Source organism: Leopardus geoffroyi, chromosome E2 (genome assembly GCF_018350155.1).
Source record: "Leopardus geoffroyi isolate Oge1 chromosome E2, O.geoffroyi_Oge1_pat1.0, whole genome shotgun sequence".
In the NCBI taxonomy this organism is placed as follows: domain Eukaryota; kingdom Metazoa; phylum Chordata; class Mammalia; order Carnivora; family Felidae; genus Leopardus; species Leopardus geoffroyi.
In genome coordinates this window covers 59,938,031-59,962,869 of record NC_059335.1, presented here as the reverse complement: position 1 = coordinate 59,962,869, position 24,839 = coordinate 59,938,031, and the positions used below count along the sequence as shown (strand labels likewise).

At 62.1% G+C, this 24,839-nt stretch overlaps 1 protein-coding gene across 13 annotated transcripts in view; it reads right to left on the bottom strand.

The window, feature by feature from the left end:
• The window catches only part of JPH3 (junctophilin 3), a 166,402-nt gene that overhangs the window by 22,520 nt on the left and 119,043 nt on the right, over positions 1 to 24,839 (bottom strand). For all 13 annotated transcript variants that reach the window (XM_045439936.1, XM_045439932.1, XM_045439928.1 and 10 more), the window contains one exon: positions 20,139 to 20,916. In XM_045439936.1, the coding sequence (XP_045295892.1) occupies positions 20,139 to 20,916 (778 nt within the window). The remainder of the gene's footprint in view (positions 1 to 20,138; positions 20,917 to 24,839) is intronic.

Sequence of the window (24,839 nt, the reverse complement as noted above, 5' to 3'; positions counted from 1 at the left end):
GCAGGTGCTGAGGGTGGTCGAGGGCCTACACGGGGCGGGCACGTGCCAGGGCCGTCCCTCGTGTCGTCCCCACCACGCCCGGGAGCACAAGGGCTTGTTTTCAGGAAGTTTACATACCGGTAAAGATGTTGAATCGCTACACATTTTAAGTGAGAGAGCAGATCTGGAGAAGAGAAGTCAGGAGAGACGGGACCCCGGGAGATGCCAGGAGGTGTGGGGTCTCTGCCCAGATTGCCCAAAGCCCGTTCGGGGCACTCTCCTCCCCAGGCACCGGGGACCCCGGCAGTGACCTGGGCCCCTGTGTCTTCACCTGCCCCCACTCCCTGCTGCGCCCCAGCCACCCTCAGGCTGGGGAGAGAGGTGCCGTCCAGGGCCGGGGAGAGATTATCTTCAGGCTTTAAATTCTTCAGCATTTCCTGAAAACAAGGGGGTCCCCTGGCGTAAACACAGCACAATCAGTGCTAGGACACAGCACACGTGTCCCTAAAGATCACCGTGCCGTGCAAGCTCCCACAGCAAAACCCGTGGGGCTTGTGGGGGAAACAGAGTTGGGGCACAAAACTCAAACACCGTGAGGGACACGTACAGACAGGAGCCTGATAAAGCTAGTCGGTTTCTAGTACATTCCGCGGTCACACGCATAAGGATCACGATGAACGCGGCCCTGGGCGGGTGGCCGTGGCAGGTGCTGGGGGGAGGGAGGCTCTCCAGCTCGGGGTGCACCCTGTCCGTTCACCCCGTGCTCCTGGCAGATGAAATCATGTGTAAAACACACAATTGACATGCAAACTGCCCCCTAATCTCTAACAAAGCTGTGGCACAAAAGCCACCTTGAAACTGTCCCACCACCTGGTCCGCAGACAGGATCACGCCTCACCTAATTGTCCCCTTTGTTCCCAGCGGCACAGCGTGACAGCAAGGCTGCTGAGCGCGGGGCCGGGAGGCTGGCAGGGCCTGAGGTGGGGCCCAGAGGCTGCAGAGGCCTGCCCTCACGTGACCCTGCCGGCGGCCGAGCCATCGTGGGTCCCAGGGCTGCCGTGAGGGCGGTTCCAGAGGGTCCCTCGGGTGGCAGGTGATAAAGGTCTGAGCAGCTTTTTTATGTAGGGACAAGTGGGGGAGGACCATCCAGCCGCCCCTGACCCCAAACCCTCAGCGAGTCTCGGCGGACTCGGAGCCCTGACCGGGGGCTGGCCGTGGAGGGGTCGAGGCTCACTTTCCACTGCTCTCCATTCATGTACCTCATAGGACCCTGACCCAAAACACCCCAAACAGAAGAGTCAGACACGGGAGACCAGGGTCTGACTCCACCAAAAACAGCCATAACCCAAGCCTGCTCGCTGATGGTCTCAAGAAGTCAGACACGACCCTGGCAAAACCAGGCGGCGGGGAATAAAATCCTCCTTTCTGTTTCATGGGGACCCAGTCTGCCATTGACAGAAATGACGGGCCCGCCAGGTCACAGGGTCCTCAAAGGTCCACGGGGCACCTCCCGGGCCAGGTGCTGCCCAAGGCGCCCCTGCCTCGACAACTGTGCTGTCCCAGTGCCGTGGGGAAGCTTAGTGGGGGGTGGCAGTCGGGCCCGTGGGCCCCCTGAGGGATGGTCCTCGATACATGAAGCCAGCTCCGGTTATCTGGAAACGTGACTTACAAATCATACCAGAGAGCCAGGCCCGCACTGTGCTCGCCCACGTGACTCCAGCCCGGTCACGGCCTGACTGGGGGTGCGACTCCGTGGAGCCGGGTAAACGCCTTTTCGCGCAGCCTGACTCCCCTGGCGGCACGAACGCGGAGGCTTCCGCTGCTGAAGCTGCGGGACCAGAGCGCCCGGCCGGGAAAACACATTTCACTGAGGCCAGTGACCTCCTCCCAGCAGAGCTGGTCGTGACCCCTGGTGGGCTGGGCATTCGGGGGGCGAGGGGCACTCTCTCCTCGGCCTTCAGGCCCCCAGACACCCAGCCCTCACCACAGCTGCCCCCAAACAGGGGCATCCCCCAGCCTGATTCCCAGAAAGCCAGTCCACACTCGGGGCCGAGGCCTCACTCCCTCCAGCGAGGATCCTGTCACCCACGGGTCCAGACGGCAGGCCCAGAAAACGGTGTGGAAAGCAGAGTAACGGCCCCAAGACTTCCACGCCCTAAGCCCTGGAACCCGTGAACATCCCCTCAGCCCAAGGATCTCCGCAGAAGGGATTTAGTCTGGGATTTTGAGGTGGGGAGAATGTTCTGGACTCTCCAGGGGGACCCTGTGACTCCACGAGGTTCTCATCGGAGGCAGGAGGTCAGAGCAGGAGTCGGGACAGAGGTTGGAGGGCACGCTGGCGCCCAGCTGTGCTGCGGTGACGGCCGAGGGGCCACGAGCCCAGGGCAAGGAGCGGTTGCTCCCCGGAGCCTCCGGAAGGAACCGGCCCTGCTCACACCTGAGCCAGGCTTCAGACCTCCGGAACGGCAAGAGTGTGCTTTTAGGACATTGAGCTCACAGGGGGCGCCTGGGCGGCTCAGTCCGTTGGGCGTCCAACTTCGGCTTAACGTCATGATCTCGCGGTTTGGGAGATTGAGCCCCGCATCGGGCTCTGTGCCGACGGCTCGGAGCCTGGAACCCGCTTCCGATTCTGTGTCTCCCTCTCTCTCTGCCCCTCCCCCAGCTTGTTCTGTCCAAAGTAAACATTAAAAAAAAAAAGACCAGGACCCCGTGGTTCAGGGAGGTGACGGGAGGCGTGAGAGCTTCGTGTCTGGGAAGAGGTGCCCGGGCTGGAGACCTGCCGGGAGGGTGCGGCTTCCTCTCCGAGGGGAGGGCTGTCGTGAGGACCAGAGTGTGGACGGGTCCCGACTCGCGTGGCCACCAGGCACCACGGGACAGCGGCGGGGGCCGCAGTGCCCGGTTCTGCCCGAGGACAAGCTGACATCACAGACCCTCGGGGGTCCTGGGCACGAGGGGAGGGCAGGCCTGATCAGCCTGGCCACCTCTGGCACAGAGTCTGGGAGGGAGTCTCGGGCACCCCTAGCTCTGCCTCTGCTCCGGCTGCGCGGGTCCACCCTCCCCGCAGACACCCAGCTGCCCACCTGCGGGGACACTGCAGCACGTACTCGGGGAAAGGCCCACCGCCCTGTACAGGCTCCGGGAGCCCTGCCTCGGGGGGGCGGGGGGATGTGACGCTAACCAGACAGCCACCGTCTCCGGCCTCCACCACAGCCCGGGGATGGGTCCGTCATGAGCTCCTCTACAGACTGGGAAACTGAGGCTCAGATAGGCGATGGCACCTTCCCAGAGCAGTGAGTGGAGCCCCAGGGCCTGAGCTCACTCCTGCCTCCTGGAGGCCCGGAAGCCTTCTCCCCCTAAGCAGAGAGGGCGGCCTAGAAGGGGGACGGGCAGGGGGCCTGCTTACCCTGTACCCCCACGGCCGGAACACAGCACCGTCCGAGAACTGACCTACCCTTACGGGTGTCCACAGACCTCCAGGGGTCCGGATGGAGCGGTGCTGGGACTTCAGGGAAGGTAGGGAAAATGGGGCCTCCAGGGGGGACGTCCAGCCAGAGCGCCCCAGCGGGCAGGGTGGTGGCAGGACTGCCAGAGCTGTGGGGCCCGTCCTCTTGTGGGCGGGAAGCACAGAGTCCGCCTCTCGGGAACCTGACGGTGGCCGGGGAGGAGGGGAGCGCGTGGGGCAGGACGGGGGCCCCAGCAGGGCCCGGGCAGGCGAGGAGGCCGGGCCCACGGTGGGGCTCCTACCCAGACCGGAAGCCGAGATTTAACAGAGAGCCGCAAACCACCAGCGCTCACCCAGGAGGACGGCCGCCGTCAGAGACAGAAAACTAGCGTTGGCGAGAACGAGGAGCCCGGCTCCCTGTCGGCAGGAACAGAACGTGGCGTGGCTGCCGTGTCCTCAAGGAAGGGGGCCCAGAACTACGGCGGGTCCCGGCCGTCCTGCTTCGGGCGCATCCCCGCAGGATCGGGGGGCCTTGAGGAGAGCCGAACGGGGTAAACTTCATGCCACGTATACGCTACGACACTGAACTTTGGACACCACCGCCACAGGCACCGAGGGCCAGAGAGGGGAGCTCGCTCTAGAGAGATCTGCCCTGAACCACCCCCCGCCGACAGCCAAGTGGAGACACATACGCTCCCCCCCACCCCCGCATACTGATCCCTGTCAATCGGGGCCCCTCCCCCGAGCCCCGACCTGGCCTCCAAATTTCCTCGACCCAGGGCCCTGGGCAGCCACACCGGTTGTGGACGGTGGCCAGCGCCCCCCGAGAAGCCACCCCAGACGCAGGGCGGGCCGCCTCAGGCCTTGGCCATAGGCGCCGCGGTGTTGACACAGGTCACGGTGACAGAGATCCTGTTGTCTCCCGGCCAAGCCGCCTGCTGACCAGGTAACAAACAGGTGCTCAGCCAGAAGGGCAGGAACCCGGGGCCACAGCAGGGAGCAGACATGAAGCTCCAGACCCGCCTGCCGATGGCGGTTTGGGGTTCAGGTCCAGACCCCCGAGCAGGCGGCGTGAGGTAGGATGAGGTTTGGGAAGAATGGCCCCCTCCGCCCTGTCAATTCCCCAGGTGGAGACAGAGACAGGATCCCTGTCCAAACACCTGGGGCTCTTCCCGAAGGCAGAGAACACAGAATTCTCCCCCCGGGGGCTCTGTGCGTGGGGTTCAAATCCCAGCCCGGCCCATCAGGAGGGTCTGTGACCTCGGGAAGTCACGCTCGCTGTCCGGCCCTTGCTCATCATGTGCTAAGTATTAGCTGAGCACCTGCCCAGTGCCAGGGTCGCGCCAGGCCCCGAGACACAGCCTCACGCACAGGCAGCCTCAGCGGCGTGGGGCGGGTGGGCAAGACCAAGCGGGCCACACTGCCTTGCGGAGACGGGGCCAGCACAGCCCCCAGGCGCTCAGGGAAGGCGGTGCCTGCACTTAATCTCGCCTCCTAGGAGGCGAGCCCAGCGGAGTGTGGACCCAGGACCCTGGCCAGTGCTAGGCCGTTAAATACTTTCCCCGCCACCCAGAAGATTCTGACACAGGCAAAAGAGGAAATGAAAAATCAAACAGAAGTGGAGGGTGCCCGGCCCGCAGGGAGACGGAGCCTCAGCGGCAAAGTTCCTCTGCGAGGGCCTGAGCAGGAGCCAGTCTGGTGGCCTCCGTGTGACAGAAGAGCTGCCAACTGAGGTCCCCCCCCCCCCCCGCCACATGTGGGACAAAATCTTCCAGGAGAAGGCAGAGCAGGGCCACCACAAGTGACCGAGTCCCATCTAGCCCAGAGCACCACCCCTCGGAGCCCCGAGGCTCACGGCTGACACCGGCCCCGGCCGAGGTGACCGCCAGCAACCCATGAGACACGCCCTCCAGGTGCTTGCAACAAAGAGCCGCTTGTCTGCGGGGACGAGGCTTTCCAGACTCGGCGGGAATCTACCGCGAGTCTTTGCCAGGTGAGCAGCGATCATGCGTGGTCACCCTGGGGCTGGGCGGAGCAGCGGTCAGAACCCACGGGAACAGCATCTGTGTGCAGAGATGGGACCCAGAGCCTGGCCGGCTGGAGAACTGTTGGGTTTGATTCAGGTTCACACCAGCCTGCAGGATCCCGCGGTGAAAACCGTGATGCTGACTAGTGCGATCCCCGAGGGCTTCCCGGTGGCAGGGACGTGCTGAGCATTCCACGAACATCCCCCTGTCCCGTTCTGCTGCCCCAGGAGTGGTGCCTGACATACAGAGGAGGAAACTGAGGCTCTGGCCCTGCGGCCCACCATGCTCCTCACATGCGGTCAACGGCATAAGAACTGCTTCCTTCCTGTCCCTGCTGCGCGGAGAAGCAAAGTCCTGACTTCAGGGGGCTCACAGTCCCAACAAGTTAAAAACTCTCGCGCCTCAAGACACACGCCCACACAGAGGGCTCACAGAAAGGGAGCGGCCGACTCCCTCTTCAGGGTCGGGGTTGAGTTCCGAGAGGTGCATCTGAACCGCGTCTCGAGGGTTGTAGAGGAGCTCACTGGGCTGAAGGAAGGGCATTCCAGGAAGGAACAGAATGTGCGGAGGGAAAGGCTGCCCAGAGGGTGGTGGGGCACCAGTGCAGGACGTCCGCCAGGGGGTGGTAGGATCCGAGGCCAAAATTCAAGGGGGGCTGCGTTTGGGTGGAGAGTCTGGACCTTTTCCCGGAGAGCAGACTCCTCCTCTTACAACTGATGCGCCCATCTGCGGACTGCAGAGATGACCAGATGGGAGACACTGACGACGTGCAGGTGAGCTCCCCCAGCAGAGGTGGCTGTCATCCCCCCTCTGCACCAGCACAGACCTTCCACGCAGCTGGGCCCATCCCCCACTCAGGTCCCAGACCCCCGAGACAGGCCGCCACCGTGGTTTCCAGCTCATCTCCTGGTGGTCATTCTGGACCTCTATGGCCATTTGGCGGCCAGGCTGACAACCTGAAAATGCCCGGTGGGGCTGGACCCCGACTGCCTGAGCTCTCTGTTCCCCGAAACCCTCCTCTTCCCAGAGTGCCAGCAGCAGGTGGCTGGCCCCTTGGAGAGGAGCGGGCCCCACAGACCCTGCCGTGGGGCCTGGCCCCGTAGGTCACCGTGTCAAACCTGGGAGCCAGGACACCGTAGCATCAGAACAGGCTGGAGGCCCACAGACTGGCCCGAGATAGACTGAAGAAAAGCAGTGCTGGCCGGGGGACTTGCTCCAGAGCCCCGGGCACAGGGTCCCACCCGCCAGCACGGCCCCCTCCTCTGCCTGCCCGGGTCACAGCACGCGGACTCTGACGCCGTGCGGGGCTGGCTGGGCCCGACTCCATCCAAACAACGCAGGGCTCCAGAGGGACCGGCGGTCGCGGCCCGCCTGGAGACGAGCCGGTGCACGGAGGCGCCTCCTCCCTCCGGTGCCCTGGGGGACCGGCCAGCGGCCTCGAGACCCCCCAGCAGCCTCCCCGAGGGCTGGGCTGGCACCAGGATGAACTTCAGCTTAACCAGGTGCTCCTGAAACGGGGCAGACGGCGGCCACAACCGACCCCCGACGTCACCGAGACACGACGGCCCTTCTGTGCCCACTGTCCTCGGAGCACGTCCACCTGGGGAGCGTTCTCGCGGAAACAAGCAAACAGCATTGGTACCCGGTGAAGCCTCCTGGTCTACCCGTTCCGGCAGATCCACGGCACAGAGGGACAGGTCAAGCCCACCCTGGATGCGCTCAGCAAAACCCCAACTTTGGAAAATTCTCCAGAACTTGGTTTGCCCAAATAAACACGCTGCCAGGAGGGAGCCTGTCGCGGACACGAGACCCGGGAGGCAGATCAACCGGTGACCACAGCTGGAGCGGTGTCTGTGCTTAAATCAGGATTAAAATAACTAATGAAAAAGCGAGGTAGTAGGAGGGCTTGGCTGGATTTTTAAGGCTATTAGATATTGGTGCTATTTTTTCAGAGGGGAGGCTATTAAGCTTAGATTTCTAATTATTTTTATCTTCTTCAATGTTTATCGAGAGCGAGCGTGAGCAGGGGAGGGGCAGAGAGAGAATCCCAAGCAGGTTCCACGCTGTGAGCACAGAGCCCAACTGGGGGCTTGATCACATGACCCTGGGAATCATGACCTGAGCCAAAGTCAAGAGCTGGACGCGTGGGTGCCTGGGTGGTTCAACTGGTTGGGATTCTCTCTGCCCCTCCCCTGCTCGCACTCTCTCTCTCAAAATGAGTAACCAAAAAGAGAGTCGGACGCTTAACCGACTGCGCCACCCAGGCGCCCCTACCACGAAGTTTTTAAAAGAAGAAGTGTTCCTAATTGGCGGTGACTCCCTTCCAGGTGAGGACAAGGACCTCAGGGCCTTTGATCCTCAACACTGGCTCTCCGGGTTGCCATGGGCATCTGGGGGTGGGTCATTTCATTCCAGCTCCTGCTCCGGGAACGTGTGGCTTGTGCCACCCCAGCCACAGGGACCGCCAGGCCCTTGGGAAGAAGGGGTCGGGTCCGTGGGCTGCAAGCCAGCCCTGCACGGCCACGCTGGACCCGGTGCCAACAGGGCAGGGAGGGAAATGGCTTCCTTTTAACTTTCCTTGTCACCCTGAGAAAATTCCTATTCAAGGCAGCTTTCAAAGCTGACAGGAGGGAGGACTCTGCCCAAGCCAAGGGCAGGTCCCATGTGCCCTGGGACCTGAGGGTGAGGCCTCCCCCACAGCAGAGAAGATGAGGGGCCGAGCACCCCAGCAATGGGGTAAAGGGGTCACAGCATGTGGACCTCCCATCCGAGGCTCTGGGAGCCCCGTCTGTAGGCACGGCCTCTCGCCGGCCACAAGGGGGAGGTGTCCTCCCGCCACGGGAGGCCCGGGGCGCAGAGCTGGGGCTTTAATATCTACACCCATTGGGGGCCCAGGGCTAGGGGCTCAAGGGAGGAGGGTGTGGGAGCCAGAGACACTAAGGGGAGATGGGAACAGAGGTCCTCTCGCCTCCCTGGCATGCTCACGACGTCCGGGGTGCTTGGGTGGCACCGGAGGGCAGGAAGGGGTCCGGGTCCCGAGCAGTTTCAGTCTCCTGCCCCGAGGGACCCACGCTGGGGAGGCCAAGTGATAACACCACTAGATGAGCTCAACAGGGCGGGGGGGAGGGAGGGACCGAGTCCCCCAGGCGACACCAGCAGAGACACTGTCCCCAGGCTCCCCAAGGAACACCGTGGGGGGTTGGACAACAAAGAACGCGGGCAGCACTCGCCAGGCCTCCAGCTCAGCTGGGGGGGTGGGGGAGGGAACGACTCCAACAAACAAACGTGGCTGACGGGGAGGAGTGAGCAAACGTTAAAGCCCCAGATCGCAGGCAGTTCTCCAGGGAAGATGCACAAATGGCCAAGTACATCGTTCTCTTGCCATCGGGGAAACATGAATCCAAATCCCACGGACCACGAGGCCGGCTGGGGGGGCATTCAGACAGACAATAACAGGAGAGTGTGAGCAGGGGAGGGGCAGAGAGAGATTCAGAGGATCCCAAGCAGGCTCCCTGCTCAGCCCAGAGCCCAAGCTGGGGCCTGATCACACGACCCTGGGGTCATGATCTGAGCCAAAATCAAGAGTCCGACGCTTGGGTACCTGGGTGGTTCAGCTGGTTGGGATGCTCTCTTCCTCCCTCTCTTCCCGGCAGGGACGGGAAGAAACCGAAACCCACTTGCACGGCCGGTCAGGACGTGGAATGGGGCCGTGGCTGTGTGGCCGGTCCCCAGAGAGTTAAACGTAGGACCGCCACATGACCGCTCCTAGGTACGCCCGTCCCCACAAACACCTGGCCGTGGGCGTTCACAGCAGCAGGATCCATCACAAAGGTGGAAACCAGCCGTGGACGAGTGGCTAAGCACACGCGGCGATCCACACACCGGAATGTCCCTCGGCCACAGAGGGTAACGAGGCTCTGACACCCACCACAATGTGAACGAGCCTTGAGGACGGGAGGCCAACGCATCTCGACAGGAAGACACGGACCGAGGCACTGCCGACTTTCATCACACACACGAGGAAACGGATCCCGGCACTGCTCCCTTCCGAAGTCTGGGCTGGGCTCGTTAGCACAGCGCCCCCGTCATGGACGAGTTCTCCCCCGCTCCGTGTCCCGTGGGGGGTCCATCCTCGACCACACACCCCCCCCCCCACGCTGGAGGTGCACCTGTGACCCAGCATGGTCACTCACAGCCTTTCCAGATCATTCTGACACGGGTGCTCCTTCCCTCTGGATTGAGAGCTGCAGGGTCAGAGGAACAGGGACCTGCCGGTCTTTCCCACCTCCTGCAGGGGACCTGCTAGACAAGGGGATGAACACAGAGAGGGACAGAGCCCTGACGTCATCTGAACCCCTGGATCCAGCCGTGCCTGACAGCAGGCCATGGAACAAGAGCCGCACAGCCCCTTTCCTCTTGAACCAGTTTGAGTTGGGATTCTGTCGTTTGCCGTGGAGTCCTGGTTCCGACACCAAGTCCCGCCTTACAGACATACGTCTGCAGGAACCACTGTGGCCAGAATCACTCTTCAAAGTCTCCCAGAGCAAACGTTTCGGAGCTCTGGTCACGCAGACCCTTCCACAGCAGAGGCTAAGGTCGGCGACGTGCTCATGCAGCGAGGGGTTCCCATTTCCCGTCCTGTCCCTTCTATCCACCACCGCCCCTCCCCCCGAGCTGGTGGAGGCTTGCACGTTCAAGGGGTGGGCCCTCCCTGGATACCAGCCGTGCTGGGTGCCCCAGTGCCTGGCAGAGCCCACTGGTGGGACCTGGGAGGGGCAGGGGAGGCCCAGGTCACAGCCCAGGGGGATTTGGCAGTGGGGGCGCTGAGCACAAAGGCTGAAGTTCAAGTAGAAGGAGCAGCGGGGGGGGCGGGGGGGGAGGGCGGGAAGGGTTTGGAGCACAGTGGCATCTGTGAGCCACGGCAGGTTCTGTCTGTAACTGAGATCAACCCCCTTCTGTCTCGCCAAGCCTTTGGTGAACTTCCATCACACCACACGCCTCGGGTAGGTGGTTTTTCATGGAAAACTCCAGGAAAGCTGAAGCAGGGCCCATGAGAACACAGACCCAGAGAAGAAAGGAAAGTTTTGGAGGGGGGCAAGGGGGCAGTTCTGACCCCAGTTCTCTGGAGGCAGGTGGATTCCAAGGACAGCAGCTGTGATTTACCGACGCCCCCGAGCAAAAGAAACAGCGTCCATGAGCCGGGGAAGAGCCTAGCTGTGGTGTAGCCACACAGAGTACAGTGGGTTGGATGGGGACCCCCAGATTCACATCCCCCTGGAGTTTCAGCATGACCTCACTCGGGACAGGGTCTTTGCAGACCTGATTAGGGGGAGGTCAGATTGAGTTAGGGTGCCCCTAAACCTGATGACCTGTCCTTGTAAGAGGGAACACTGACACAGGGAGAGGGCAAGTGAGGACACAAGCAGAGGTTGGAGGGATGCGGCCACAGCCAAGAAACACCAGCAGCTGGAAGAGGCAGAAGGATCCTCCCTGGAGCCTCCGGAGGGGGGCGTGTCCCCACCCACACCTCGATTTCAGACTTCTGCCCCCAGAGCTGGGAGAGAATAGACAGACTCCTGTTGGTTCAAGCCTCCCAGTGAGGGGCACGTGGTCACGGTAGCCCCAGGGCACTCACACAAGGAAGGGTCGGGAATGTTCCCGAAAAAGAACCAACAGTCCAACGTGGCTGGAGCTCAGCAGAAACACTCCTTTCTTCCTTCAAGAACCACTCTCGGAGTGTCTGGGTGGCTCAGTGGTTAAGCATCCGACTTTGGCTCTGGTCATGATCTCGCAGTTCATGAGGTCAAGGCCCGTGTCGGGCTCTGTGCTGAGTGCTCAGAGCCTGGAGCCTGCTTCGGATTCTGTGTCCCCCTCTCTGTCCCTCCCCTGCTCATGCTCTCTCAAAAAGTAAAGATTAAAAAAAAAAAAAAAAAAAAAAAAAAGAACCACTCACGGATGCCGTATCAGTCAGCTACAGTGCTGCGTAACAATCCTTTCCCAAAAGGAGGGGACTTGATCGTTCTCACCCGTGCACCTGGGTCTTCCTGGCATTGCTCATCCCCAGGTCACACGGTCATGTGCTGGCAGGGGCACAAGAGGGGTGGGGTGGGGGCGCTAGATACCCCTCCCACCCCATGCTGCTGACCAAAGCACGTGGCCTAGCCTCCAACAGGAGGGACCCCAGAGTCATACGGCAAAGGGCATGGTCAGTTGCAGGCAGGGGGGGCGGGGCTTGGAATCAGGAACAAATGTGCAGTTTGCCCCAAGTGCCTACTGGGTTCCAGGCTGGACTGAAATAAGCTTCGATAAAACAAAACTCTCCAGGTCTGACTAGTGTAGACACGGCTGTCCAAGCGCTGGGTGTGTGCGCCACTCAGGTGGGGAAACCGAGGCTCGGGGCCTGCCGAGGGTCAAGGGCAGAGGAGTTCTCTGTCCCTCTCCCTGCCTGCTCTGGCATGTCGAGGGAAGGAGAACAGGTGTCCCTGGTTTTTCCTTGGGACCCGGCAGGCACCTGCTTGTTACAACCCGTTTTACAGAGCTGAAACACAGGCCCCGGGAGCCTGGCCTGAGGCTGCAGACAGCAGGGCCACGCGCCCTTTCTCCCGAAGAACCGGGCTCCCGCTGCAATAGGACGGCCGGGGGGCAAGTTTAGGGGGAATACCCAGACTCACCAAGTCTGGGGACAGATCACCAAGACCGACCTGACGTCCCTTTCCCAGGGCCTCATAAAAGGCACCGGGCTCTCTCGAGAGGAGGTGAACTCGGGGGAAGGCAGGTTAAACGGCCCCCAGGACACCCAGCCCCGGGCTCGCCTGGACTCGGCCACCATGGGGCTGGCTTCCTGTCTCCCGCGTCACCCAAGCTGCCAGTGGCAGAGTCCCAGGCTCCGTGCGTTCGGTCAAGTGGCACAAGTGGAGCAAAGCGGGCAACGAGCCCAATCACGTCCGACAGCCCATGTCCCGACCCTACGTGCGAGGGTACGACACCACAGGGCGAGGTGCAGGGTGGAGGTGCGGGCAGGGGCCGGCTCCCCAGGTCCCCAGCACCTGCCAGGCACACAGACAGAACGCACTGGACACAGGCCCGAGCTCGAGCCCCCGCACCTCTGGGATGGAACCCAAGGTTTGCAGGTGCACGCGGCCAACCCTGACCCGGCCCCTTCCCGGGATCTGGCACCCCACTCCCCAGTCTCTCTGGTTTCCACGTCGGGAGGCCAGGGCCAGAACAGATGGCTCTCGCCCACCCGAAGGCCTCTCCTAGCAGGTGGCCGGCCCTCCCCCGGCAGCAGGAAGCTCGTGTACCCTGCAGAGAGAGCCCAGCTCCGCAGGGACGGGGAGAGCTGGCCGCCCGGTGGGGTGGGAAGGGGACAGGCGTGACCACTCTGGAGAGGGACCGCAGGTGACGCACCCCGCCCTCAGGCAGAGGTCTCCACACACACGGTGGCTTTAACGCACACTCACGGTCTGACTGTAGAGGGCAGAAACCAGAGTCTCAGTGGGTGCAAGTCACAGCGTGGGCAGGGCTGGTTCCTTCCAGAGGCTGGGGGGACATGGGGGGGGTAGCTCTGTGACCCCGTGCACTCGTCCTGTGGGGACCTAATCTTGCATGACCCCCTCCTCTCAAAATCCTTGGCCACACCTGCCACGGAAGGTCGCGTACCCACCGGGCCCAGGGGACTGGGAGGACGGGGTCTCTGGGACACGGTCAGCCTGCGGCAGAGGGAAACCACTGGATGACGGCCACCCCCCGGGGTAAATCAGGGCAGCCTTCCCACCAGGCCACCTGGCAGCACCACCACCAACTTGAAACGCACGCGGCTCCCAGCCGGCAGCGGCTGCTCCGGGAGGCTACACCGCAGGAATGTGCAAGCCGGCAGCCCAGCGGGCGGGCAGGAGGGCGACCACAGCTCCTGCAGCCGCGTCTGCAAGACGGGGCGATCAGACGCACCCCCAACACTCTATTCACAGAGTCCGGGGTGGACCGGCACGGTGCATCCGTGTTCCCCAATATCGTGTAGCCGTTAGAGAAACACACAGGTCTGGACACCCTGAAACGGAAAGACGTCCTTGACAGAAGGAGTAGAAAAGACAAACCAGAGAACGCCGCGGAGGGCGCGGTCCCATGCCCGTAACGGGAAACCACGAGGGGGTGATATCCGCGTCTGCATGCAGTCGGAGAGAAGCCTGACAAAAATGTGCACGGTCCCCTCGTCCACGGTTTCAGTGAGCCCGTCGACCGAGGTCTGGAAGCAGAGGATCCCCTTCTGACGTGTGGTCAGGGGTCCGTGGTGGCCTAAGGCTTTGTCACATACCCCTGTCATTCGGAGCACTTGGCCTCCTCTGGGGGCATTTCAGCATCCACGTCACGAGAAGGGGACAAGAGGTCCTGAGAGAGACCACGTTCACGTGACTTTTACAGTGTTGCTGCGGATGTTCTGTTTTATCGTTCGTCTCTGCCTTAGCCTGACTCGTAAACTGAACTTCCTCGTAGGTGTGACGTCCAGGAAGACACGGGGCGTGGACAGGGTTGGGTCGGGTTGGCTCCTATCCACGGTCTCAGGCATCCACTGCGGGTCTTGGGAACGGACCCCCTGTGGCTGGTCGGTTGGGGGTGGGGGGTCGCTCTAATTCCCTCTAAGGAGATGAACCGGTCTGGGCATGACAGTTACATTATGCCAATCCGTTTTACGGTTTTAATATTTTTTTTGTGGAGGTATCACCTTCATAAAAAATAACGTTAAAAAAAGAACACCCCCCCCCCCCGGCCCCCAACTTCAGATCCTGGAAAGTTTTGTCTCCTTCAAGAAGGAAACATGCCTCAGGTAATCTCCTGGCGGAGGACTCCGCCTCCCTGCCCGCATGCTGTACCGACCCCTCAGGAACGGCCTAGAGCAGGTCCCGATCTCACAGAGGCTGGGAAGCCAGGGCGCACGGCGGAGGGCGCCGAGGCCCCGGTGCAGACACACCAGCTCGCTGGGCATACAGCGGGCGCTCAAGCAGGGGCTGGGGAGTTGGGAGCCCCTCCCAGAACAGGCCTCCCTGAGGTTTTGTACACCAAGTCCTCCCTGTCCTAGCGACCACGGTCTATTTAGAGAGCATTTTGCAGAAGCCAGCCAGCCCCCCATATCCACAAGTGGGGGGTCCCAGAATGCGGCCCAGGCCCGAAGGGGCAATAGCCTGGCAGTGCATCTAGTCCTGACCGTGCCGCTGCCCGGCTCGGAGACCTGGGCACCCCACCCTCAGCATCGGGGCGGCTCTCGGCTATGCCGTCCACGTGGCTCACCTCCCCAGCTCCCGTCTGCCCGACGGAAGGATCTGGACAGTGGTGAGCAGGGAGCCCCGTCTACCTGAGTGTGGGAGGGGGACAGCCGTTTGCATGTCAAGAATGGCCTCGGCCACCTAAGTGCCCGGTCAGGGTCCCTCCCATCTCCCCCCACCCACGATTCTCACTCAGCCAAGCGTCACACCACTCGGACCCCAGCTGATGGCCAGCACGCGCACCGGTCTGCCCCAATGACCCAGCCAGCTCAGTGCCCAGGAACAGGCGTCCTCAGCCACCCAGCCACCTCACCCCCAGGGCGTCCCAGCACGGCCCCGTGTCCTGCCCACACGCCCAGGCCCAGCTGGGGCTGCTCCCGCGGGAGCCAGAGTCCCCCTCAAACGGCACAGCTGCCCCACACCCCCCGGGAAGCTGCCACCTCCCAGCGCCAGAGGAAGCTGTCCCCAACGATGAGAGCAGGTGGGCCCCAAGCAGCCACACATTCATCCAAAGCACGGCTGTTACAGATGCCATGTGACTGAGCCACACACACGGTTCCAGGCACCAGGGATCCAGGGATCAGACCACACCTGGCCGCGACGTTATGTTCCAACAGAACAAGATAAAACTTCAAAGACTTGGTGCCCCCTTTGACAGCTCTCCTCCACTGCCAGAGGCAGCGGCCAGGGACACCGGCTCACGACCACCACCCAGGTGCGGGCTCTCCCTCCCCAGGCGAGGGGTGCCCCCTCCCCGCCCTCGCCTAGTGGTCACAGCTGGGGGCTCACAGCGCTCGCCCTGCCGCCTTCTCCAGCACCATCCACCAGCCCCGGCCGCTGGGAGGTGTCCTGGGGCCACCACAGGGCAGGAGGCGGACCGGCCCACCCCCAGCTCGGTTTCTACCAGCTCTTTCCTGCTGGGGGGGGGGGGGGGTGGGCGGGATCGCTGCACGACACAGGGCAGCTGCTGGACACTCACGTGTGGCGGCCTTCGGGCCAGGCGTCCTGCACACCGTCTTCCTGACTAGCGGGGACGGGTTTCGTTTTCACCACAGGCTGGTCCCTGGGAAGACCAGCCCCTCTGGTGAGATCACAGCTGGCACGTCCCATGTCCTGGGCCAGGACACTGCCAGGAGCACCGGGATGGACTGGTTATGCCTGGGGTGGTCACCGGGAGGGTGGAAGGAGGGAGGCAGGCACAGAAGAGACAGACCTGCCATCCCGTTGAGGACGCTCCAGGGGAGCGCCCGAGCATATGAGGACGGGAGGCGTCTATGCTATGGGCGGTCAGAACACACATGCTGGAAACAGTTCCCAGGGGGCGCTCAGGGGTGTCCCATTGGTGACAGGGTGGCATCCATCCATCACGGACCCTGTCACCAGCACGCACAACTGGGCAGACATAACTTGACAGGAAGTCCCAGGCGAAGGACAGCAGCGCCTTCCGCTCAGACCTCGGCAGCCCAGACAGACCCACCTGGGACCCTCCAACGCCTCTGCCCTGCGGGCCTCCTGTCAGAAGCGCTGGAGGCTCCCAGCATCCCCCGGGGGCTCATGAAGAATGAATGCAGGCTCGGGCCCCACCCGGACCCCCCGAATCAGCAGCTCTGGGGTGGGACCCGGCCGTGCGAGTTTTACACACCACCAGGTGCTGGCGACACTGGGCGTGGCCTGGAAAGCTTTGAAGAGCGGAGCCAAGGCGGCACCTGACAAGGTCCCCGCATCTCTGGGTGGCTGGCCTCAGGGTGACTGGGGGTCCCAGGCGATCCCCTGTACAGAGGTGGGGGCTGAGATGCGGCTGCAGACACGCCCCCACCCCCACAGCCCCCTTGGCTGTATGACCCAGAGACCGGGACCACGGGTCAGAATGCCACCCCCACCACGTTTCCCAGGAAAGCCTGTGTGCCTGTCCCCTCCCTCCACAGCTGCCCCCCCCCCAGAGCTGACCCCCGCGCCCCCCGGGGAGGGTCCTGGGCACCCCGATGAGGACCCGGCCAGGGCCCAAGGAGGGAGCGGTGGCCCCTCTCTGTTCCTACTGTCTCGGCCTGGCCGTCTCTTGGCTGTGACAGTGACCAGGGTCCTCCTGGGTTTAGCCACGCCACAGCCGCCGAGGCCACTTTCACGCTCCAGTGGAGGGCGGGCCTTGGGGCTTCTGGGACGCTGACCCAGCTTTCGTGTGGGCTGCGCTGTCCAAGCAGAGTTAGAAAAAAAGAGGGAACTGGCCTGTCAGCCCATTGAGACAATGCAGGAAGCAGGGCTTCATCCTGCACCTCGAAGGGAGGCTTCTTATCCCAGACCCTCTTGCAGGGATAGAGGACGTGGTCACCCCTGCCTCCAGTGGGTGGCCCTGGACACCAAGAGGCCCACACAGCTCAGTCACGGCGCAAATGTGCAGACACACCCACTCCCCCCCCCCCCCCCCCGCCGAGAGGTCTTGGGGTCAGAGGGGAAGGGGAGGGGCTGGCACGGTCCGGGGGAGGGTAACAGTGCCGTGCACCAGCCCCACGCAGGCTGAGGGCACCGTGCGTCACTGCATCCCCTCCCTCAACGGGGAACCCAGCCCAGAGAGGGGAAGCATCTTCCCCAGGCTGCTCAGCAGTGATGGGCCTGAGCCAGACCAGGGTCCATACACTCCCTGAGCTGGCACCCAGGTTCTCAGACCTTCGCTGCAGGCAGGGGCCATTAGTCCCACTTCACAGACGAGGAAACCGAGGCTCAGAGGTTGAAACCAGCCCCAAGCGGAGCTCCTCAGGCGTGTGGACTCTGAGCTCTGCCCACAACACGGGCTCAACTCCTTCATGGGACCCAGAGCCCCATTTCTGTGGGATTTGTCAGAAAACCACCCCGTGTCCCATGTCCTCAGTCCCGAGGAAGTTCTCCTGGTCGCTAGACTTTAAAGTCATTTCTGCAGACTCTCCCGCGTCCTCACGCTACCTCACGGACCCTGGGCCGAGAACTAAGCCACAGGCCAGAGACGAGCTGCCGTGAGGGGACCCCGGGTCCTCGACGACGCTGTCCCCCAGCCCTGTAACTACCTCTCATCCGCGGAGGTCAACGAAATAAACCAAATGCAAAAGGTGAAGGAATGAACGACAGACAGGAAGGCAGGAGATACAGCCAGATGCCAGCCAGAGTCTGGATGGCGCAGCAGACCGGGGCTCGTGACGCCGGCTTCCTCTTACGATCTGTGTTCCAATTTTTCTATACGAGCGACTGTCACATTTATACTGGAAGAAATAACTATGAAACCTAATTTCATCTTAACCCCCCAGGGGAGTGGTCATAAATGCTCCTTCTGTTTCTTTCCAGGCCTGAACGTACCTGGGGGGAGGCGAGAGGGGGCGAACAGCCATCTTGGACCTCGGTGCTCAGGCAGGGACTCCGCTTTTCTCTTGGCTTCTTAGAAAGGATTTCGTTTCCCTCTAAAACCTGGGATGTTGGGAGCAGTACATATTCTGGCAATAAACGACACCTACCAGTTTTGTTCGCACTGCTCAAAGCTCATTGAAAACTAGAACCACACGCACTAAAACCTTAATTAGCAAAGTTGGGAAGTTTTCCTGCCCCCGGCCAGGAACACAGAATCATCCAGAAAGACGCTGGGGTCTGTCCTCCCAGAAGCCTCCTGCCCAGGCAGCCGGGCAGCTCCATCCCTGAGCACCTCGGGGTAAGACCCCCAGGTCCCACGCCGACCCAGGAAAGCACACACAGGAGAGGAAGCTCTCAGGTACCTCAAATCAGGAATGGTTTCTTTAGAACCCAGGCACGTGGCCTCCGGGGGGGGGGGGGTCTTGGCTTTCAACAGGGGCCACTTCCTCCCAGCTGCGAGTGGTCCCTGCCGTCCACGGCCTCGCCGCTCACGCACCTACATCTGCAGCTCCCAGGGAGCCAGGCCCTGAGCCCCTTCTCCAGCTCTGAAGCCCCCACCCTGCACCAACACCAAAGCCACCTTGAATTCCAACGTGGCACCTGCCAACAGCCAACTCGAAACCGATGTTAAGTGCCCGCCAGCCCTGCGGAACCCCGAACTCAGTAAGGGCCGCGTCTCACAACAGCCTTTGCCCACAGCACCAAGTCTTGCACGGACCCCTTTCCAGGCGCCCCCAGCCAGTCCCTGCAGTTAGGACTGTGTCCTGGGGCCCATGGACAGCCAAGACAGCTTCCTCCCTCCCCCATGTCCCTGCAGGGCTAGGCCCACAGCCTGGGGACATCACACTTTTGTCTCCCCAGAACAGCCCACCTCCTTTATCCCTCAACACCTCTCCTTGAACACCAGCACTCAAAACAGATAAAGGAGACGCTGTCCTGTCGGATGGAAGGCCGCAGGGCCCAGAACCTCCTCAGATCATCCACTGCCTTGCGGCCCCCCACCTCCCCGAGAACCTCCGAGGAGCCCCGAGCTTTTGTGTCCCCCCCCCCCACCCCAAACCTCCAAGGAGTCCCGAGTTCTTGCATGCCCCGCCCCACCTCCAGAGAACCTATGAGGAGCCCCCGGTTCTTGCGCTCCCCCCCCCACCTCCCTGAGAACTCCGAGGAATCCCAAGTTCTGTGTCCCCCCCCACATCCCCCACCCGAGAACCTCCGAGGAGCCCCGAATTCCTGCGCCGAGAACCTCCGAGGAACCCCGAGTACCTCCGAGGAACCCCGAGTTCTTGTGCCCTCCCCGAGAACCGCCGAGGAACCCCGAGTTCCTGCGCACAGCCTCCCCACCCGAGAACCACCAATGAACCCCGAGTTCCCGCGCACCGCCTCCCCGAGAACCTCTGAGGAGCCCCGAGTTCTTGCGCACAGCCTCCCCACCCGAGGAACCCCGAGTTTCCGTGCACAGGCTCCCCAAGAACCTCCGAGGAGCCCCGAGTTCCTGCGCCGAGAACCTCCGAGGAGCCCCGAGTTCCTGTGCTGAGAACCTCCGAGGAACCCCGAGTTCTTGTGCCCTCCCTGAGAACCACCGAGGAACCCCAAGTTCCTGCGCACCACCTCCCCGAGAACCTTCGAGGAGCCCCGAGTTCCTGTGCCGAGAACCTCCGAGGAACCCCGAGTACCTCCGAGGAACCCCGAGTTCTTGTGCCCTCCCCGAGAACCGCCGAGGAACCCCGAGTTCTTGTGCCCTCCCCGAGAACCGCCGAGGAACCCCGAGTTCCTGTGCACAGCCTCCCCACCCGAGAACCGCCAAGGAACCCCGAGTTCCCGCGCACAGCCTCCCCGAGAACCTCCGAGGAGCCCCGAGTTCCTGCGCCGAGAACCTCCGAGGAGCCCCGAGTTCTTGCGCACAGCCTCCCCACCCGAGAGCCGCCGAGGAACCCCGAGTTCCCGCGCACAGCCTCCCCGAGAACCTGCGAGGAGCCCCGAGTGCCAGTGGGCACAGTCCAGAAACCAGCGCCGCGCCCCGAGCGGCCCAGGCCCCGCCGTCCTGCACGCCCGCGCCCCTCCTACCTGGAGGCCGCGATCTCCGCCTTCTGCTTGGCGATGGTGGCGGCCCGCTCGGCGGCCTCCACGGCGCGGTCCACCTTCTCGCGGATCTTGCTGGCGCGCAGCGGGATGAGGTTCTTGCGCTTGCCGCTCACGAGGACGTTCTGCTTGTACTTGCCCTCCTCCTTGGTGCCGTCGGGGAACGTCATGCAGCCGTAGCCGTGCCGCCGGTTGCCGGCCCACTCGCCCTCGTACTTGAGCCCGTCCGAGCGCTGGCTCACCCCGAAGCCCGAGCGCTTGTCGCTCTTCCACTCGCCCACGTAGGTCTCGGTGGTGGTGGCGTCGATGTCGTCCTCGATGACCGCCAGCTCGGCCTCGCCCTCGCCCAGGCTGATGGTGGAGTGGATGTCGCTGGCGGTGGAGCTGACGGTGCTCATGCCGGCCTCGCTGCGGAACGAGCTCTGCTTGCTGCGCTGGCTGGCCAGGCTGCTCTTGGACTCGGACTTGCGCAGCTTCAGGCCGCTCAGCAGCGAGCGCCGGAACAGCCCCTTCTTCTTGCTCTTGAGGCTGTCGGAGTCGCTGTGCGCCACGAGCACGAAGCCCCCTCGGGACACGGCCGGGCTGCCGGCCGCCGCCGGGGACGCGTCGGGGTGCAGCGCCGCGCCGTTGGTGTGCTCGCTGCGCAGGGAGTTGATGGACGTCCTCAGGGGCGAGCGGATGACGGCCGCCATGCCGTAGGGGACGCTCTGCCGCACACCGTAGCCCTGGCGCATGCCGCCGGCCCACTGGCCCTGGTAGGTCCCTGCGGAGACAGCGGAGAGAGGGGTGAGCCCCCCGCAGGACCACGGGGGTCGGAGGGGGACACTGTGGGTTGCCTGAGACATCTTGGCACGGTTCGCGTTGAGGCAGACGGACCGCCGATGGCGCAGAACCCTGGAGCCCTGCTTCCTACAGCTGCACCTCGAGCTCTTACAAGTTGGGGAGGGAGAAGGGGGGTGGCCGAGTCTCACACAGAGTCAGCTGTGAACTACAGAGCTCTCCCCGCACAGGGACAAAGGCCCAACCCTGAGAAGACAGGGAGAGGACGCAGCCAAGGAGAGGGAAGCACGTTAGCGAGTGACCCCAACAGTCGTGGGGTCCGGGAGTCCAGCTACAGGGACACAGGTCCAGGCCACAAACCCAGTACGAGCAGGTGGGGGGGGGGGCGGGGGGGGGTAGCAAGGGTTTGGAAGAGAATTGGGAACATTAAGGTATTGCGATCCGCAGACCAGACGTCCCCAAAAGAATCAAAAGCAGAAGCTCCAAAGAAGCATTTGCACACCCACGTTCACAGCAGTGTTATTCAGATGGCCAGCAGGTGGGAACAACCTGAGGGTCCATCCGTGGATGGACAGATAACGTAGGGTCTATCCGTACAGTGGAATATTATCCAGCCGTTAAACTCTGCCACCCGCTACAGCAGGGATGAACCGTGACGACTTTACGCTCAGTGAAACGAGCCAGTCACAGAAGGACAAATACCGCAATCACATTTACACTACGCCCTTCCAGTAGTCAAGTTCACAGACAGAAGAACGGCAGGTGCCGGGGGTGGGGGTGGGGGTGGGGGCGGAGGGAGGAACAGGAAGTTGTTGAATGGGGTCAGTTTCTATTCGGGGTGACAGAGAAGTTTTGAACGTAGACAGAGGTGACGGTGGCACAACATTGTCAATGTAACGTGACTGACCTGTGCGCTTGAAGAGGGATCAAAATTGCAGATTTTATTATATATGTAATATCCTAACAGAAGAGGATAAAAAGGAAAAATAAAGCGGCAAAACCAGGCTCGTGTTGCTCTACTTACTGGTCGTGTGATGGGAACCTCTCTGACCCTCAGTCTCCTCATCGATAGAGGGGGGGATGAAAACCCTAGGGTTCCTAGAGTCACTGCCAGGCCTCAGCTAGGCACCACTGAGGGGCTCCCGACCCTGGAAGGGCTTCTCCGTGAAAATGGGGGTGGGGGCTGTTCCCCTTCCTCTCCCAACTCACTGTTACAGGAGCAACATACAGGTTTTATCTGCCCCATAGTTTTCATAAAAAAACTGGAAGAGCCAACATTTCAAAATCAAGGGGTTGCCACATGAAAACTCAGTTCTGGTTTCTCCTAAAAAAAAAATTACAGGATCTGGCAAACCTGGATCTTGGTCCTCTAGACAGGGCATCCCTAAAGGACGTCAGCCATCGACCTGCCACCACCCACCACGGTCACCCACAGCCCCCAAGTCAGAACAGGTCCTGACCCTCCAAGGGCTCATCTGAGACCTTACAGGCGCAGCCTGCCCTTACTTAATCCCCACCCACCCGTCCAGATCCCACCCATCCAGCCCAGCTGGAGCCCCCTCCCAACACCTAGGCTACCCCAGCCCACGGAGCCGACCGCACAGGACGTCCGGCATTCCACAGGCGGACTCTGGAGAGTGCCTGGGTGCTTCCACGTTTGCAGGACACATCCGCCTGCTGAACCAGGCTGCCAGCTCCCCAGAGAGTAAGGGCCTTGTATTCTAGACCCGTTATTCTCATGACTCATGCCCGGGGGTGGGGGAAGAGATGTAGCCGGGACAAAGGACCAGGGAGCCTTTTGCTCCAGCAGACAGCAGCCTGTCCATTTAAAAAGTGCCCCACAACACAGGTGCTTTCTAGAAGCAGGGCACGGTTCTTGGGAGCCTATCCTATGGGGCGGGCCGAGGGAGGGCGGCCTCAGCTGCACATGCACTTTGGCCTGATCCCATGGAACTCATCCCACCCGGCGGGGAGGGCCTCTGTACCCCCACCCGGGTCAGTCATCTGGGAACCGCAAAGCCGGGTGGGGGTGCACCCCGCTGGGGGAAGCAGCCCCGGGCCCACGGCCTCAACTCGGGGAAATACAGTGCAGCAAGGGCTCTCCCCTCCTCCCACCCCTGCCCCAACCAAGAGCTCTCCCTGCCTCCGGCTGGCTGCAGGGGGTACCTTGTCCTCCGGAGGGTAGGATATGGGTTTTATCCACGTGCCCCATGGCGTCCACCGCACCCCTCCCACAGTCAAGTCAACCTGGCTGTAAGCAGGGGGTGAGAAGGACAAAGGCGGTGGCTGACTCTGTGCCACCCAGCACGCCAGGGTGGCCCACACTGAGACAGAGCCCACGGCTTCCACCGACCCAAGGCCGTGAGGAGGACACCGGCAGCAGGCTCAGTGGTCCCGGCGGCTCCTTCCCTGAGGGTGGGGCAAGCAGGCCCTTGAAGGCCTGTGCGCAGTCCAAGCTGCGAGGGTCCACACCCACATCCAAGGAAGGTTCCTTGGCCAGAGTGTGCAGTTTTGCTGGACCTGCGTTTTTTAAATTTTTTTTCTTTTTTCTTTTCTCTTTTTTTTTTTCTTCTTTTTTTTTCTTTCAACGTTTATTTTTTTTGGGACAGAGAGAGACAGAGCATGAACAGGGGAGGGGCAGAGAGAGAGGGAGACACAGAATCGGAAACAGGCTCCAGGCTCTGAGCCATCAGCCCAGAGCCTGACGCGGGGCTCGAACTCCCGGACCGCGAGATCGTGACCTGGCTGAAGTCGGACGCTTAACTGACTGCGCCACCCAGGCGCCCCATAGGACCTGCGTTTTTTAACAGTATTTATTTTGAGGGAGACAGAGACAGCACAAGTGGGGGAGGGAGGGGGAGGGGGAGGGGGGGAGAGAATTCCAAGCAGGCTCTGCACGGTCAGCACAGAGCACGGGGCTCAAATCCATGAACCACGAGATCATGACCTGAGCTGAAGTTGGACGCTCAGCTGACTGAGCCACCCAGGTGCCCCTCTATCTGCATGTTTGCCCCCAGCGGGAACTCTTCTACAAGGCTGCAGTGGACATCGGCAAGAAACTGGATTTCAACATCAAGGAAACACCACAGCCCAGCTCTGCTAGGACCGGTCTGGGAGCACAGCCTCCTCCCTTCCCCACAAAGGGCTGACGGAATCAAGAGAACAGACCCAGGTCAGCTCAGCCGCCAGAGAGGCCGTGGGGAGGCTCCCACCCCCCACCCCTTGCCCTCCCCAGCCTCTCTGCCCAGAGTCCTCAGCCCTCTCCCTCCTTGCCGGGGCTGGCAGGGTGGGGGCAGGGGAGACAAAGGGTTCAAGCCCCTCCCAACATTTGAATCCAATCAGTTATTTGCAAAACCCTTAATCCAGTGTTTTGTTTTATACCCCAAGCAGCCTGTGTGTGAGAAGGCAGGAGCCAACATACCCAGTACAACGGGAAGACCAAGGGACTCTGACAGGTATTGTCCCTGCAGGATGCTGTGAGGGCCCCAGAGCAGGGGAAACTTCCTGTGTGCACCTCCACCCTGACCCTGGGCCACCGGTCACAGAAAGACTCAGGCGCAGATGGACAGCTGGGGGCATGCCTACTTCTCTCCAGGCAAGCTCAGTAAGGCAGAGCACCCTCGAGTAGACTCCGCCTTCACCCACCTCACCTGCCTATCCTGATGAAGATAATGGGCTGGCCCCTCCATCCCCATCACCTGGAACTTGGAATCAGGAGAGCTGAGGGGACTGCAGGTGAAGAGGCAAACCTCCCTGATCCTTGCCTGGGAAATGCCATCTAGAACCGGCAAGACTTGCAGGGAAGAGCCAACAGGACAAGGCTGTGGGACCTGGGACTGCCTTACACTTGAGCAGCATCAGCATCCCCCGAGGAGCAGGATAAAACCCCCTGAATTTGAGTCAGGT